Raw genomic sequence first — 17,689 nt, forward strand, 5'->3', positions numbered from 1 at the left:
GAGGTGTATGGAGAGGTCTCCTTCCTCCCTTTTTGTCCCTCTGGTGGAATGGTGATATCTCTTTTGTAAACTCTTTCTTATTTGACCAACATCAATGAAGCTTAATTCATTTAGTACCAAAAAAAAAAAAAAAAAAAGACTGTTCATCCGTTTGAATTGGTTCTCCCTGCAATTGAAACTGGAATAATCTTTCCGTGAGGCATAAACAAGATGGGCCGTTTATGTAGAAACCTAATTTACTCGATTTGAATACCCTTATTAAATCAGTGCTTTAAAAACCTATCTAGAGGCATAACCATTTTGCTCTGGGCTACGAGTCAACAGTTCAACCATCGAGGATGGGTGGGTTAGAAAATATATATTATATTATATAGAATAAATAATATATAATTATATCTTAGGTTTCATTTATATTTTTATTTCAGTTTTAAAATTTTAATAAATAAAAAAGATAAAAATTAACATTTGAGGGAAAAAAGGCATTTTTCAAAAATTATAATGGGCGAAGACACCTTTAACACTTTGGACGCATAGGTCAGGATGGTCAATTTACTTTTCATATATTTAAACACCCTAATTTATATGGTGTAATTTGTAAATTGTAATCAGGGACCCAATCAAGCAGGTCAATTATTCAATCAAGGTGTGACCTAAGGATTAAAGTATGTACGATACATATCCATGTTCACTGACACAGGATATGTTACAATTCTGTGTATCCTGCCAGTTGTGTATATTGGCATGATATGTGCGTATCACATTATAATTGGTGGATGTGGCTTGATACTCATTGATACAAAGGCGCATCAGACACTCATATGATGACATATTCAAATTTAATTTTTCTAAAAAATTTAATAAGAACTAAAAGTTCTGAAATTAATTAATTTATTTTAAATGGTTTATGTATTTTACCTTACATATAAATTATATATTAAAAATGAAAACATATTTATTATTTGAATAATAGAGTTATTATGTATATAAAAGTACTAAATAAATAAATAAATAAATATTTTAAAACATTAATAACAATTGAAAATTATAATTATAAAAACTGAACTAAATAATTTAATAGTTAATTTCCCCAAAAATTTTATTAAAAACTGAAAACTATAAAAATAATTTATTTTATCTACTTTAAATGATTTATATGTTTTATTTTAAAATTATATGTAAAATAAACAATTGTATTTAAAAAATAAAATATATTTATTATTTTAAAAAATAGAGATTATTTATATAAAAATACTAAATAAAAATTTTCCAAAATATAATAAAAAATGAAATTTATAATTATAAAGACTAAAATAGAGTGCTAATTATTGTATGCTATGTACATCTTCTAGAGTTCTAGTATTGTTTATTGTACTTATACCTCACTAAAGCTCAATTTGGAAGGAGTACAAATACAAATTTGTAGAGTACAAAACCTTGCATTTTATATTATTTTGTATACATTTGTATTTGTACTCTTTCTAAACTGAGCTTAAAGTGTGCATTTCATGTATTTATATCTCATTCATAGTTAATTTAACTTTACATTTAGTATTATTGACACAACGTGGAAGCAATGGAAACCGGAGTTGGCTATGCAAGTACCGGGCGATCGCTAGCTTCTAGCAAAGAACACCGAATTCTCTAGGAGAGAGAAAAGGTGGCGAAAACTCAAAGAAGAGAACTAGAAGAAACTATGAGAATCTGAAGTATGAATTGATTAATAATTCTGGGAAATAATAGTATTTATAATACATTGAGAAATTGTAAAATAATTAGGAAAGAACATGAATCTTGATCTTAATCCTCTTGAGTTGTCTTGATAAGGTCGAACCCTCTTGGAATTCTTGGGCTTGATCTTCCATCGTCTGATCTCCTTGGTAGTCCTCTATGCTTAAATCTAGGAAGTCTTTGGAAATCTTGATAGTCTTGGGAGTCTTGAGTTGTTCTTGCTTATCTTTCTTGGACTAATCTTGATAATCTTGGGTTCTTGGCTCCTTCTCTATCTTGACTTCTTGCTTTATCCTTATCCTAGAGTTGCCGCCCCTAGGGGTGAGATGGGCTTTCTTGTGATGGGCCTCCATCATTCTCCCCCACTTAGAGAGAACTCGACATCGAGTCGTGATTAGGATAGGCAAGTGTGATCTCTGGCAAATACTAGTGAAGGTCAGCAACATTGAACTTGGATATACCCATCTGATCTGGTATGTTCACTACATAGGCATTATCATTGATCTTCTTCACGATCATGTATGGACCATACTTCCGGGGCTCCAACTTGTTGTAAGTACCCACGGGAATTCTTTCCTTCCTTAAGAAGACCATAACCTCATCACCTACATCAAACACTTGATACCGGCGGTGCTTGTCTGCGACCATCTTGTATTTGGTATTGGATTGCTCTAGCTTCTGCTTCACAGCCTCTTGGATGGACTGGATCTGTTCTGCCATCTGTTCTGCTGAGATACTGGCGTTGGGTACTTTGGGAATCTTTACTAAATCCAGTGCATGGTTAGGGACCTTCATGTACACAATGGAAAATGGTGATCTGCCTGTAGAACTGTGCACTGCATTGTTATAGGTGAACTCAGCCTGTGCTATGGTGAAGTCCCATTGTTTTGGCCTCTCTCGACATATGCTGCGAATTAAATTCCCTAAGGTCCGGTTTACCACTTCTGTCTGTCCATCTGTCTGCGGATGGGCTGTATTGCTAAAATTAAGTGATGAATCATACAACCTCCACAGGGTCATCCAAAAGTGACTGAGGAATTGTGTGTCACGATCTGAAGTGATGGTCTTGGGTACCCCATGCAAGCGGACAATCTCCATGAAAAATAGTTTGGTTGTAGCGGATGCATCTGCTGTTTTCTTGCATGGGAGGAAGTGAGCCATTTTTGAGAATCTATCAACCACCACGAAGACGGAGTCCATGTTCCTATGGGTCTTTGGCAAGCCTAGCACAAAGTCCATGGATAGGTCTTCCCATATAGCAGTAGGAATGGGTAGGGGCATGTAGAGACCTGTGTTCTGGGTTTGTCCCTTAGCTGTCTGACAAACATAGCACCTGCTTACAATGGTACACACGTCCCTTCTTTTCAAGTGTCCTGCTAATCCCTGATGATATTTTCACGGAGGGAAGTGCAAGGGATGCACAGTTGTTCCCCTTTCATAAGGAACCCATCATAAATAAAGAAGTCTTCTGCTGGCTGCTTATTCACACATTTCTCCCATACCTATTGGAAATCTTCATCTTGGGCATATAAGTCTTTTAGGCACTCAAAACCCACAATCTCTGCACTAAGGGTCTTGATGAGAGCTACACGCCTACTAAGTGCATCAGCCACTTTATTTTGCTGTCCTGTCTTATACACAATTTTATATGAGAACTTGTCTAGGAAAGCAGACCATCTGGCTTATAAATCACTTCTCAATTGCTTTTGCCCACTAAGATATTTTAGGGCCTGGTGGTCAGTATAGAGAACAAATTCTTTTGCAATTAAATAGTATTCCCATGTCTTCAAGTCTCTAACCACAACATAGAACTCCTTGTCATAAGTAGACCACTTTCTCCAGGCCTCACATAGTTTTTCACTGAAGAAAACAATTGGTATTTTCTCTTGGGACAATACAGCCCCTATGCCAACTCCACTGGTATCACATTCAACTTCAAATAATTTATTAAAGTCTGGTAAGGCAAGAACAGGAGCAGAACATAATTTTTCTTTTATGAGAGCAAAACTTTGCTCTTGTTCTTCTCCCCATTGAAATTTACCCTTTTTCAAGCATTCAATAATGGGAGCCATGATACCACTAAAATTCTTAATAAAGTGCCAATAGAAGGTTGCCTACCCATGAAATCGCCTGACATCTGTGACAGTGGATGGGGTCGGACACTCTCTAATGGCTTTCTTTTTCCTCATCTACTTTTACTCCATCATTGCTTATAATAAATCTTAGGAATAATAAATTATCATTCATAAAGATGCATTTCTTCAAATTAGCATATAATTTATTTTCCCTCGATGTTTGCAGGACCTCCCTAATATGTCACATATGCTTAGTGATAGATTTGTTGTATATCAAAATATCATCAAAATAGACTACCACAAATTTACCAATGAAGGGGCGCAATACCTGGTTCATCAGCCTCATGAAAGTGTTGGGTGTGTTGGTTAGTCCAAAGGGCATGACTAACCACTCAAACAAGCCATCTCTAGTCTTGAAGGTTGTCTTTCATTCATTTCCGGGACGGATCCTGATTTGATGATATCCACTCCTGAGATCTATTTTTGAGAAAACTACAGCTCCGCTTAGTTGGTCCAGCATGTCGTCCAACGTAGGAATGGGAAATTTGTACCCAATGGTAATCTTATTAATGGCCCTGTTGTCGACACACAATCTCCAAGTAAGGCAGGTACTGCACAAGGATCATGCTGATTTGAATGTGTCCCTTTTTCAATAATTCTTCTACCTTTTCCCGTAAGATTTCATTCTACTTAGGACTCATCCTGTAATGTGGGAGGTTAGGTAGACTAGCACTTGGAACAAAGTCAATATGGTGTTGTATATCTCTCATGGGAGGGAGTTCATTTGGTAACTCCTCTAGAACTTCATCATTAAATTCATCTAGTTGTCCATGTATTTCAGCTGGAATTTTATTTTCATCATTAACATCTTCTCCTTTTACTACTAACAAATGTATTTCATGAGTATCCTTACATTCTTTAACAAAGTCAGCATGATGATGGGTGATAGTAAGGAAATTATTCTCATGTGCCTTTGTAATATATTTTTTCTGCTATGAGTAACAAAGTATAACGTGTACCCTCTTTTTCAAGTTGATAGGTATTCTTCCTACCCATGTGCCTTGCATCTATGTCAAACTGCCAAGGCCTCCCTAACAAAATATGGCAAGCATCCATATCTACAATATCACAATATACTTCATCATGGTATTTACCAATTGAAAAAGGTATCATGTAGCGTTCTTCCACTTGTACGCCGCCTCCTTCCTTGATCCACCCAATTGTGTATGGGTTGGGATGTTTTTCAAGAATCAGCTATAATTGTTGGATGACATCCCTACAAATAATATTTTCCTGACTGTCACTATCAATAATTAAATTAAATAATTTTCCCTTGACAGTACATCTGATACGAAATAATCTGTACCTTTGAGAAGTATCATTGTTTTTCTAGGACAACATTAATTTTCTTACCACACAAGTATACGCCTCATGTTCATATGGACCCTCTTCATCCTCTCCATCAGATCCACAATATACTTCCTCCTCAATATTTTCTTCCTCCTCCCTTTCTACCATATTAACTGCCTTCCTCCTGGGACAGTCACTGGATTTATGTCCTACTTCATTACATTTAAAACATTTAATAGGAGCAGACCTTGCATAAGAATTACTGAGTTTAGGAGAGTTGGAAGGGTTATCTCGAGTATGTCCTCCTGTAGTAGCCTTACCGGCATTACTTGTGCTTGTCGGGTGAGAAGGTTGTACTGTCGGGACTGATTTGTTCCTATCGACAGTTGCCGGTCTGTTGTTGCTTTCGCTGTACCAGCGGTAATTATCACCACGTACCTTGTCTTGGAACATTAATTCTACTTTCAAGGCTAGGTTCCTTGCTTCTTGCACACTGAGAACCATCTGTACACCAATTTTATCTCTGATGGATGGTCTCAAACCGCTTAGATAACGGGCTGCCTGCTGGTTATCACCTTCAGATAATTGATTTCTCTCAGCTAATCTCAAAAATTCAGATGTATATTCATTAACACTGCGAGAACCCTGCGCACACCTCTGATAAGATTCGAACATATATTGTTCATAGTCAGGAGGTAAAAATCTACCTCTGATTAATTGTTTCATGCGCCTCCAGGTTCGAACAGGACCCCTTCTTTCTCTCATCCGGGCCTCTCTCATCCGTTCCCACCAAACAGATGCGCCTCCCTTTAATCGGAAAGCTACTAGTTTTACCCTTCGTTCCTCTGGTATCTCCGTGTAATCAAAGAACCTATCGACTTCTGTGATGCAATCCAAAAGTCCCTCTATACCAAGATCTCCGCTAAAAGTAGGAATATCTACATTGAGTTTAAATTCATCATTATTCCTACGGGAATTGAAATTACCTTGATTGTGCCAATTTCTACTGTTTCTATCGTTGCCGGGAAGAACTGGAGCACCACCAAATTCGAAATCATCATCACTGTGATCATTAAGAATTGGACGTCGGGACACAGTAACGATGGGTGGTCTGTCGTGGTTGTTTCCTTCAATCTGTTGTGGATTTTCCCGGTTTTGTGGGACAACCTCCCGTAACAAGATTTGCAGTTGCTCAGTCACCTCTGCCAACTGTCGTTCGATGTTACATGTGGCTATACGTTGTTCTTCAATCGCTCTCCAAACAGCTAGGAACCCCTGATCTCCGTCACCGGGTGGGTTGCGACTGCTACCATCTTGGTTGGCCATCTGACTAGGTGAACTCCCTGCTCTGATACCACCTGACGCAGCGTCGAAACAATGGAAACCGGAGCTGGCTATGCAAGCATCGAGCGACCGCTAGCCTCTAGCGAACACCGAATTCTCTAAGAGAGAGAAAAAGTGGCGAAAACTTAAAGAAGAGAACTAGAAGAAACTATGAGAATCTGAAGTATGAATTGATTAATAATTCTAGGAAATAGCAGTATTTATAATACATTGAGAAATTGTAAAATAATTAGGAAAGAACATGAATCTTGATCTTGATCTTGATTCTCTTGAGCTGTCTTGATAAGGTCGAACCCTCTTGGAATTCTTGGGCTTGATCTTCCACCGTCCGATCTCCTTGGTAGTTCTTTATGCTTAAATCTAGGAAGTCTTTGGAAATCTTGATGATGCTTGGAGTCTTGCTAATCTTGATAGTCTTGGGAGTCTTGAGTTGTTCTTGCTTATCTTTCTTGAACTAATCTTGATAATCTTGGGTTCTTGGCTCCTTCTCTATCTTGACTTCTTGCCTTATTCTTATCCTAGAGTTGCCGCTCCTAGGGGTGAGATGGGCTTTCTTGTGATGGGCCTCCATCAATTATTAATATATTTATGTTATTTGTTTGTATTTCCCAGGCGTATTCAAACATTTTCATATCTTTCTAAAGCATATTGGGCTTAATTGGATTGTCTAAGTCAGTGGCGGAAACTAGCATCAGTGACTTTGTCTATAAAGGGTGCGAGATAATTATTGGGCTTAATTGGAGCAATGGTCCAGCTCTGCCTGCTGAATGGACTGTTTGTCGCAATACAGACCTAACTAAGTGTTTTACACATCCTCCAAACTAGTAAAATTTGGATGGATACCATCCTTACGGTGTTACAAAAACTTCAAGTGTTTCAATTGTTCTGTATATAGATTTTACATGTGAATAGTTTTTTACATTGGTTTTTATTTTGTCTCTTCTGGGTCTGATTGCTTTTTGGATTCTGAGAGGAAATTTTGTGTTCTTTTTTCAGATTTATGTAGGTTGATAAAAAAATTATTTTCTCTGAGTATCGGGTATCACTTCCCGGGCAAGTGATACCCATCTCCTAGGTGAACAAGTAAATTTTCTAGTTGAGGGGAAAATTGTCAATATTTAGAAGGGATAAAATTGTCCCTTTTAATAATGGTTTTTTATAGCTAAAATAGTCATTATTTTATTTACCTAAGAAATAAAAGAACATGGGTAAATGCACTTACCTGCACAATTTAGGTAAGTGCAATTACCCGGATAAATAACTTACCGAAGAGTGAACGAGGATCAATATTTTAAAACCTGGCCCGGATCCGATGGTCAGACCATGAAAATGGGAACCGGTAGCTTTTCTGGGTCCCGATCAAATGATGATTTCAGTGGATTGGATGGACAAACCATCAAGTTAACCTGTAAAACCCCTAGAAAGCATTCAGATTTTTGCTCTGATCCGAGTCTTAAAACACTGGTTCATTTTTTTTTTTGGCACAACAAAAAACAACTTTCATTCAAACGGGAAGAGTTACAAGAAAGTTCTGTGATTGGTTGATTACATAACAAAGTTTTCAACCAATCTGAGATTTGATCATGAAATTCCATATTCTGTTTGTCTAGTCTGGATTTATTAGCCACATTGTGGGCTATGGAGTTCTTTTCCCATGAAATATATACTACTTCACAGATTGTAAAGAGTTTCCTGAGATGCAAAACTTCTTCATATAAGGCCTCTTTATCCCATTTGATTTATCTATTCATGCATTGTATATCACTTGTCGAGCGTCCATAAAGACTTGAACTCTGCTGATCCCAAGCTCATGAGCTCGTCTTAAAGCATTCGGTATGTACTGCTTATTGTGCTTTCATGCTGATCCAACTGCTGTAATCAGCCTCTCTCTGTTAAGGGTGTCAATAGATTGGTTTTGGATTGGACCCCATCTGGTCCAAAATCAATTTGAATAAATTAGATGGACCAATAAGACATATTGGATTAGATCAATCCAGTTTAAAATATTTATTAGATTGGATTGGACCTGGTCCGCTTATAATAAATGTATATTGGATTGGGTTGGATTAAGCTAATATCTGATCCATTAATATAAGATAAGAATATAGGTGTCAATGGACCGAGTTTGAGTTGAAACCAATCTAACTTAAAACGAAATTGAATAGATTGAACAGTCTTGTCGTTGAATTGAATTAATACAAAATGGTCCAAAATATTCATTAGATTGAATTGGGCTTGATCCATTTGTAATGATTTCACATTAAACTGGATCAGATTGCACCAAATCCAGTCCTATTGACCCCGCTATACTCTGGTGATACAATGACAAAGCCGGTTGCTGCTTAGGTATTATGTTGTGGATCTGATTGATTAGTTGTTGGATAATCATAGGTAGGGGTGTCAATCGACTGGTTTTGGTTTGGATCAAATCTGATCCAAATCTTATTAAATCGGATTTGGACGGTCTATTATAATTATTGGATTGGGTCAATCCAAAATAAATTGGTTCATATTTTTATTGGTTTGAATTGGACCTAAATCGAATTTCCAATAATCCGATCATGAGGCCAAACCCTTTTCCAATTTGAAATCAATCAAAACTAAAGCTAGCATAAAATTATTTTTATGAAAGTACCTTTACTAAAGCACTTTAAAGAAAACATTTTTACAAAAGCACTTTTATAAAGTAATTTTATGAAAAGTATTTTTACGAAAGCACTTTTATAAAAAATACTACTATGAAAGCATTTTTACAAAAGTACTTTTATGAAAGCACTTTTAAGGAAGTAGTTTCGTAGAAGTACTTTTACGAAAGCACTTGTATAGAAGTACTTTTATGGAAGCACTTTTAAGAAAACACTTTTATTAAAGCACTTTTATAAAAGAACGTTTATGAACGAATTACAAAAGTATTTTATAAAAGTACTATTACAAAAGCACTTCTACAAAAGTATTTTTCTAAGAGTTTATGAAAGTACTTTTCTAAAAATATTTTTATAAAAACAATTTTACAAAGTACTTTCAATAAAGTGCTTTTGTAAAAGCACTTTTATAAAATACTTTTATCAAAGACAGTATTTTTACAGAAGTGTTTTTTTAATACAAAAATTGATTTTATATAATTTTTGATATTTAATTCGGTTTTGATTGGATCCAATCCAATCCATTTACATTTTAATGGACTGGAATAGATTTGAATAAAATTGGGTCCAATCCATTAGGAAGTAAGACTCTTGGAATGGGATCAAATACAGTCCAATTGACACCTCTAGGATTTGATGTAAGCACCTACTTTCTCCCAACTCCACACTTGATGCTTCCATAAGTTCTGTGCCGTTCAGACTTGGGCACAGTGCAATTTTGACGTTTTAATGATGCAGGCTGCCGCCGGCCAGTTCAAACTAAAGCCACTTTGCGACGTCCGAGAGAATATTAATTATTAAGCCCAAGTGTGGCCGTGTGGGAATATGGAAAATGTTCCTCTTTCCATTGGCCCATCACCACGACTCCATGACTTACCCAAATTTTAAATAAATTAAAGCGTCTACTCCTGTAACCCACCCAGTCCATACTCTCTTTTTATCTTTTCCTCTTAATCCCAGGTGCTCGGAGTATTTCATTTCCAGTTAATATGGAGGAAAATGCAATCTCCAATTGAGCATATACGGTTTAATCTTAGCAACCCAGAAGGCAATTTCATCACACCGACATTAGTAAGAAATCTAGAGATAGAGAGCACATATGTGGCCAATGATCACAAATAGACCTTTTCTTGGCATCATTTTATTGCTAACTCATTATATTATACTTGGGAAGAATCATTATTTAAGACCCATTCATATAAGCCCACATCAGAGGCTTAAATGGAACAAGAGTATGAACAGCCCTACACCTGTGTCGCATTTGAAATTTATTTATGTTGATGTGGCATTGAAAAACGCCTACCATCAATATCCCAAAAAAAAAAGGTTTTCTGAGAAAATGACATGCTATTGCAGAACCGTTTTCTCAAAAAAAAACAAACTATCAGCAATTTCTGAGCCTAGATCTCCACAACGTAAAATTGTGCAAACATACTGAGAGCACGGTGTCAAACTGCATATCAAAAATATCTCCCCATGAATTTAACCGAGTACAGATGATTTGTAGCTGAATATTGTGTTATTAAGCTGTTTAAGCTTTACACAAATTTTCCTCTTGTTTCTCTGTTTATGTGCTCTTGTTTGGTCTCTCACAATTCTCTTCTTACCGAAAATAGTCGTTATTACAACGTTTGTTCTTTCCTTACAAGCTGGGAGATGTTCCCAAATCATGGAGGGGATGAACTGTGGGGGCACCCCACCCACAGTCTATCAATTGGGATCTCCTGCCAACAATATACATTCCAACCCCTACCAGCTTGATCTAACACATCACACCATGAGACCGGGACCCACCATAAAAGTGGGACAGACGTGCCCAATTGCCCATCAGTCATCACCTTGTGCATTGGGAGCCCATATCACAATGAGACTCCTGTGATGTGGCAATTTCAGAAATCAGAACAAATGAAAACAAAAAACAATCTGTGGAACGCTCTAACGGAACGTTGACGAAACTTGGAAGAATGCAACTATTAGTCTTTAGTTAAAGTCACTGGCAATTTTGTACGCAAGCCACAGACATATGTCATCATATAACCAGTTGAATCCGACATCTAAATCAGATTAAAGATGCATAGACAAAAGGGAGATATTAGTAGTTCGCACACACTGTAATAGTCATCATCCAAATACTGCTGTTGAAGGCAAAACCCACTTAACCACCGAAACCATAGAGATAGAGCCACTCCATAGTTTAGTCCATCCATGATCCATTCTTTCTCCAGAGTATAGTCCAAGGAAACAATTTACAAAAGCAATAGACAGACGGCCAAAAGCTAAAGAACAGAATGAGAATGTATGGTATAGAGTGTGGACAAACATCTTGAATGGTGACTCGTGATTTCATAAAAAGCAGGTTGGCCTGTTGGATGGTAGCGAGTAGCGCTCTCACATTTCATATTTCTTTTCCCATTTGTGAAAGTCAGTGAGGACTATTGAGGTACAATTTAAAGAACGCGGAACTGTGAGTGTGGAGACTGGAGAGTGGAGACTCCCCAAAAGGAAAATTAAAAAAAAACAGAAAACCCAGAAAAACAAAAAGGAGCCCCACCCAGATTCACATTTCAAAACTTAATGACTCTGTCCTGTTGTAATTCAAAAGGCACCAACCTCGAATAAAAAAAGAAATTGTCTGTGACTGAGCAATAAGCATGCATGCAGTCGGCACATTTTGTAAATTTCCACACCTCACAGACTAAGAGTGAGAGGGGAAAGCACTTGGGGCCTCGGGAGTGATAAAGAGTGAAACTACAAACGTCTAGTCAGTAGGAGGAAGATGCCACATTCCACGGCTGCTGACTAACTACAGCTTGAGCTTGGAGTTGGGGAGGATTGTCAGTGACGTTGAAGTGACCATTTATGTCGATGGGTGCACTCAGCCCATACAAAAATTTCCGGCCACACGGTGGGGGTGGTGGCAGCAATGCCAATGGTGAAGTAGATGTGGAGGAATCTAGAGAACCGCCTGTGCCAGAGTGAAGGTGGTGGAGATTCTGATGATAGAGACCTGCCGGTGCATCCACTGGGATAGCACATTGAGCAGCAGGAACAATGCTCATGGAGCTTATACTGCTGCTACTACTGCTGCTCTGAGGCTGCCTATCATGGAGGTTACGGTCCAAGGATTGATCTGCTGAGGTTTCAAAGGAGAGCTTCAGGCGTTTGGCTGCAGCCCCAATGGGGAGGGCGCTGTTGGTAATGGCCTCTATATCGTATCTGCTCATCTCAAAGTTGGTCACAGCGTTAACCCCTCTGAACTTTATTGCTGCTATATCATATGCTTCCGCTGCTTCCTCCTCTGTGCCTGATCATGCATTCAACAACCCAGTGAGTAGTCTAGTCTGGTGAATGTAGAGAGCAAAAACCCAGAGAAGATGGCATGGACCATTGGATTAAACACTTGGTCAATTTAGTGGGTCCCTAGACTGTCATCCCATTTCCATGACAAGAATGAATACCCGATCAAAAGGGAAGTAAAATAAAAATAAATAATAATCACCAAATGTGCCAAGATAGAGATCTTTGTTTCCTGCTACCCGTCCAATCCTGGCTTGCCATCGCCCTTGTTGGTGATGCCTGCAGAATAGGACAAGCTTAGATGATAAAATTGCAAACAGACCAAACAGACAGTTTAATATAATTGAGATTTTGGTCTTTACCTTGTCACACCTCTGTAAATTGAGGCTCCCCTTGAAAAACCACTGCTTTTCCTGAAAGTTGTTGTAAGAATCATGAATTGAGAAATACTTGTAAACCATATACCCTAAACATCAAAACAGGTAGAGAATGGGTAAACCTTCTGAGTGAAGCAATGAACTCTTGTCTCGACATATTCTTCATCTCCTCCAATTCTTTGGTATAATCAGAAACCTGAAAAAAAAATTGAAAGGGAAAGGGGAAACTTTGTCAACTAAACTTACTCAAATTTCGCCATCTAATCAAATATAAGAACGGCAATGTAAATACCGGGAAATTGATGGTGGCGGTGGGACCCCAGTATTTAAGAGCAGCGAGATCATAAGCCCGGGCTGCTTTTTCTTCCCTGTCATATCCACCTGATCATAGAACAACGCAGTTCTAGTCATCATTGGCATCATCGTCAATTAATATAAGAGAAATTATGCACTCTTTTATTCACGTATACAGCCTGTTTTAATGATTTTTCACAGAATTTGAACCCAGCAAATCATGTATTATATAATGGATTCTTTTCCTGCTGCTCAGCATTTGTTAAGGACAAATAATGTGGTGATTTTAATATAAAATCCCAAAATCATCTTATTCCGATGCTTAACAAGCGGCTGTCTTATTCTTGGATTGCATAAGCGGAGCTGGACCTGAACTCCTGTCTCAATCCAACAGAAATGAAATAAGCATCCCCAGAATCATTTCGAAGGGGAAAAGAAACTTAGATTATTTCAAACCCCACAACAGAAAAAGTGGACTCGAATAGGAGATTCAGGGACTAGACAATTACAGTTTCGTCATCAAAATCCAATTCATACCAATCTGTTTTTTTTTTTTGGCAAATAATTCATACAACCAATCCAAACGCAGCACAACAACCTAGACTGTCACGGAAATGCCTCATAGCTTGTTGCACTTCTTAATCCAACAAAAGATTTTCCACTTCTGCAATATATCTTTGGCTTCCTTTCCTTTTTATCTTTTTCCAGGATTTGGGGGGAAAGGAGTTGACAAAAGGGAAAGCCAGACTTACCCAAATATACTGTTAAATCGAATCCAGCGTTGAGTGACAGCGAGATCCCATGTTACATGCAAAAAAGAAGAAAGCCAGAATGGAGGCACATCAGTCAAAATAATGGTAAAAAATTTCTACTCCCACTTCCTTTTCTGTCCCCTTCATATAAGTATAAAAAATGAGGGTGAAAACAAGAGAAAAATAGAAAAAGAAGAGATCGAAAGAAAAGGAAATACGAAGGACAAATTTCAACTCACCTGAACAAATTTTTCCATATTCTAGTTTCCTTTTTTGACAAACAGAAACGACGAAGAAATTTTTTTTACCCGGGACAGAGGGGGAGAGAGAGAGAGATTTTAAGCATTTCAGTGAGTGTCGAATGACATTTAAATACGGTCAAAGACGCTTCGCATCGACATGACAAGCGACAAATTATACAATAACTCCCCTCCGCTTTACAGCAATTAGCAACAGGAATCCCTTTTCGACTGTTGCAGGAAAATGGTTATTTATTATCCTGCCTGGTTCTAGCTGTTGGCAATTCATATCATCTATTTGCTGCATCTACCGCGATAAAGATCATTCAACAACCCCGATAATGCAAAGATCATAATGTAAACCTTGAAACCAGGAATCAGAATCATAACCAGACATAGTTATTATGCATGGATGGTTAATGCATAGAAAAGCCAGGATAAAAACTCCACTAATGATAGCTTCTAGTGCAGCAGACTGTAGAGAGAGAGAGAGAGAGAGAGCAGGGTTCAGACGTTTGGTGTCTGGTATTCGGATGCTGTCATATCAAATATTTCCGACAGAAAATTTTGGGAGATTTCCTTGTCATCAAACGAGCAAGCTACCCCCCCAGGAGAGAGAGAGAGAGAGAGAGAGAAAAGGGAGAGTTGCAGAAGTAGAACAGAGAGGAAAGTTGACGTCGGGGTCTCGTCAAACATCACATTCACATAGAATGGCGGCATATGAAACAAACAGCACAAATGAAAGAACCTGTACCTGTGACGCACCCACCCACGCAGAGAGACTTGTCGCTACAACGCTTGAAAAAAATAACGTTTGCAAATGAATTGAATATCAAAATCCAATGGAAAGTGAACCCCAGCAACCGCAGATTCTCATGTGTCCACTCTGAAAAATCGAACTGAACTGCGATGGAGGGAAAGTTTTACCTTGCCGTCCTTTCCGGGTCTGCCCTTCTCTCCTGCAGCTGTTATCCCACAGATGCGCCTCGTATCTCCCCGTCCACCTGTGTCTGCATCGACCATTCACGCGTGAAGACAAAAACCAAGTTCGATATCAGAAACCGAAATGTATCTTCTTCCAAATAACAGAAACAAGCACTCGCTTCATCATCTTTTGATCTAGATTCAGGCTTTTACCTTGTGACCCCTCTGTAAATCGACGTTCTCTGCCCAAACGTATCCGTAACCTTCTTAGACGATTCCAACTGGACCGGTACCACGGCTTTCTCCGAGCTCTGTGCGACCGCCAGTGACAGGGACTGAGGCGGTGCATGGGAGAATACCATCTCGCTACCTGACTCAAGTGAGTGACCCGCTAAATCTCTGAGTTGGGTTTCGTCAACCGACACGGAATCGTCGACCTCCGAACCAGAATTAGCAGAAAAGGTCGGCTGAAACCCAGCCGTTGCAGTCATGCTTGTGAGATGATGGTGTTGATCAGCGAAGAGACTGGAACATCCTTGTTCGTAGACGTTAGTCATCGACGACTCTTGAGTTTCTGTTTGGCTGTCGGAATATCGAGCCAAGGACGAAGAATGGCCACCGAGAAAGTCTTCGAGCTTCGGTACTGTATGTTGGATTTGAGGGTTTAAGCTCGCGAGCATGGACGTATCAGCAGCATTATGTGCTTTCACATCCTTCACTTCCTTGGCTTCTTCTTCTTCTTCTGTGTATGGCATCTGGGTCTTGAGACTTGCCCAGTCTGCAAACAATAGTGGAAAACTCAACTGAAATATCAGCGACAGCGGCTTAACGAGAGAAGTAATTATCTCAGGCACTGTTACTATCAATGGTTTCTTTCTTGCTCCATCAAAGAATAAGAAACTCGGTTTTAATGCAGTGTCCACTCGCAGAAAAGCGAGAACCGCGTGAGCTCAAAGGCGTTTTTGCAAAGTGGAATGATATATAAGCGAGTTGTCATTATTATTTTCTAGGGTTTTGGGTTTGTACCGTTTCCATAGAAGCTGTCGAAGAAGAAGTGCTGGTGGAAGGAGTCGGACATCGAAGATTGGCATGAAGGCAGCATCTCCAACGGAGAGGCGGAGGAAGAAAGCCAGTTGCCCGCCGGCGCCATGTCTCGTCAGTATTACAAGCTTTCTCTTCTCCTCAGCAGCTTTTCCTTTTTAAAACCTAAAAATAAAAACTCTCAAAATGAGAGAAGCTTTAAAAGCAGTAACGGGAAAAACGAAACGAGCTACGATTTTATCCCAGAAAAAGAAGCCGAGCGCGTTGGGAACTTACGGTTGCAGGCTGTATAAAAAATGGAAATACCTGGTTAACCTTTTCCAGCACTCGCCATTTCCGGGGTTCTCGAAAACCTCACAAAAGTTCAGCTATCTTCGGAGCTCCCCCTAGTTGTAGTAGTAGTGGTAGTTAAAACGTCCGAGAAACTCCAAAGACACAGACAAACCGCCCAGCAATCACCAGGTACACCAGAGAAAGAACTTTACGAGAGGAATTCAATCACCTCCAGCTGAAAATATAAATTCCCGAGCTGGGTTTTCGAGTAAGAACTAAAAAAGGGTTGTGAACAAGGACAAAGAGTGTTCCTCTCAAGAACATATGAAGAGATCAAGAGAAGGAGGTGAAGCAGAAGTAGACGAGTCGTCTGTCATGGAGTTTTTCTCCTTTGAATCCATGGACTCATCTAGAGTAAACGGGGAAGGACTGTCGGAGGTCGTAGTTCAGAAAGAAAAGACAGAGGAGAGAGAGAGAGAGAGAGAGAGCTGAATCATCACCAGGTGTAGGTTTTTAACGGGAGGGTTTAGCGGTGGTTTCTCGATCCCTTGCCGCCCAACAAATGTGAAGTGTTTACATTACAACGTTGCGGGAGATCAGGCGGCGAACTTCCCTTCTCCTGTATGACTCGACTCGGATCGTTTTTATACCGAATCAAACACGTGATCCAAATTACCAAATTGCCCTTCATTATTCCCACCACATACATATCAAAGAGAGTGAGAGTTAAGTAGCAACACGATCTGTCAGGCTCGGACGGTATATCTGCGTTATCTCCTTTGACCCGAAGGATAAAAAGATGGAATGCAACGTCAGGAGATCGTAGGGGTAATATTGTCATTTTGAAAGGCATGCTTTTGAGTTGTGCAGCGAACCCACCGGTACGGTAAAAGGTGGAGATGGGGCCGTGGCGAGAGGGAGAGAACCGGGCATTGTCCGGAAATTAAGAGGGAGCGTCGTCAGATTGGATTTTAGTGCCGGGTTCAGACTCGGGAGTCAGACCGAAGAAACTGGGAAACCAGGTGCCCGGTTTTCCCGCCAACTCGATCGAAATTACGGGGCTACCCTTGCCATGGGGAAAAGGACAGAATAAGGCCACAGTCAACCCAAGCGTGGGGTCGGGTAAGTCAGGTGTTCCCCTCAGGAGTTGGGCGTCATAATTTAATGATTGGAAAGGGTTAGATTGGTCATTTCGGGGTAAAGAGCATAGGGATACAACTGACATTGACAGCAAAGATCACGCAGTATCGGTCCTTTCCGGAAACAGAAAATGCACGAGACGAGCGCACCCTGTTCTGTTCCATTTCCGTGTGGAACAGAGCATTACAGAAACAAGGGGTGTTGGATTGGGGT

General features: G+C 39.3%; 1 protein-coding gene across 1 annotated transcript; it reads right to left on the reverse strand.

Moving 5' to 3' along the window:
- Positions 1 to 11,280: 11,280 nt before the first annotated feature.
- Positions 11,281 to 16,956, reverse strand: LOC148876581 (AP2-like ethylene-responsive transcription factor AIL6). The gene is made up of 10 exons (XM_088969519.1): positions 16,370 to 16,956; positions 16,049 to 16,228; positions 15,236 to 15,800; positions 15,026 to 15,108; positions 13,860 to 13,868; positions 13,106 to 13,194; positions 12,936 to 13,009; positions 12,799 to 12,849; positions 12,639 to 12,715; positions 11,281 to 12,443 (listed from the first exon to the last, which is right to left on the reverse strand). Exons 2-10 carry the CDS (start codon positions 16,170 to 16,172, stop codon positions 11,902 to 11,904), a joined length of 1,614 nt encoding a protein of 537 aa, XP_088825645.1. The 5' UTR covers positions 16,173 to 16,228; positions 16,370 to 16,956; the 3' UTR covers positions 11,281 to 11,901.
- Positions 16,957 to 17,689: the final 733 nt, after the last annotated feature.

Source organism: Nelumbo lutea, chromosome 1, assembly GCF_056320005.1.
Source record: "Nelumbo lutea isolate HS-2025 chromosome 1, American lotus-T2T, whole genome shotgun sequence".
Taxonomy (NCBI): domain Eukaryota; kingdom Viridiplantae; phylum Streptophyta; class Magnoliopsida; order Proteales; family Nelumbonaceae; genus Nelumbo; species Nelumbo lutea.

Coding starts and splice junctions, on each gene's coding strand:
- LOC148876581 (XM_088969519.1), bottom strand. CDS start 16,172: ATGGCGCCGGCGGGCAACTGGCTTTCTTCCTCCGCCTCTCCGTTGGAG. Junction 15,109..15,235: donor ATTTACAGAGGGGTCACAAG/GTAAAAGCCTGA, acceptor TGGTCGATGCAG/ACACAGGTGGACGGGGAGAT. Junction 13,010..13,105: donor CCGCCACCATCAATTTCCCG/GTATTTACATTG, acceptor TTTTTTTTTCAG/GTTTCTGATTATACCAAAGA.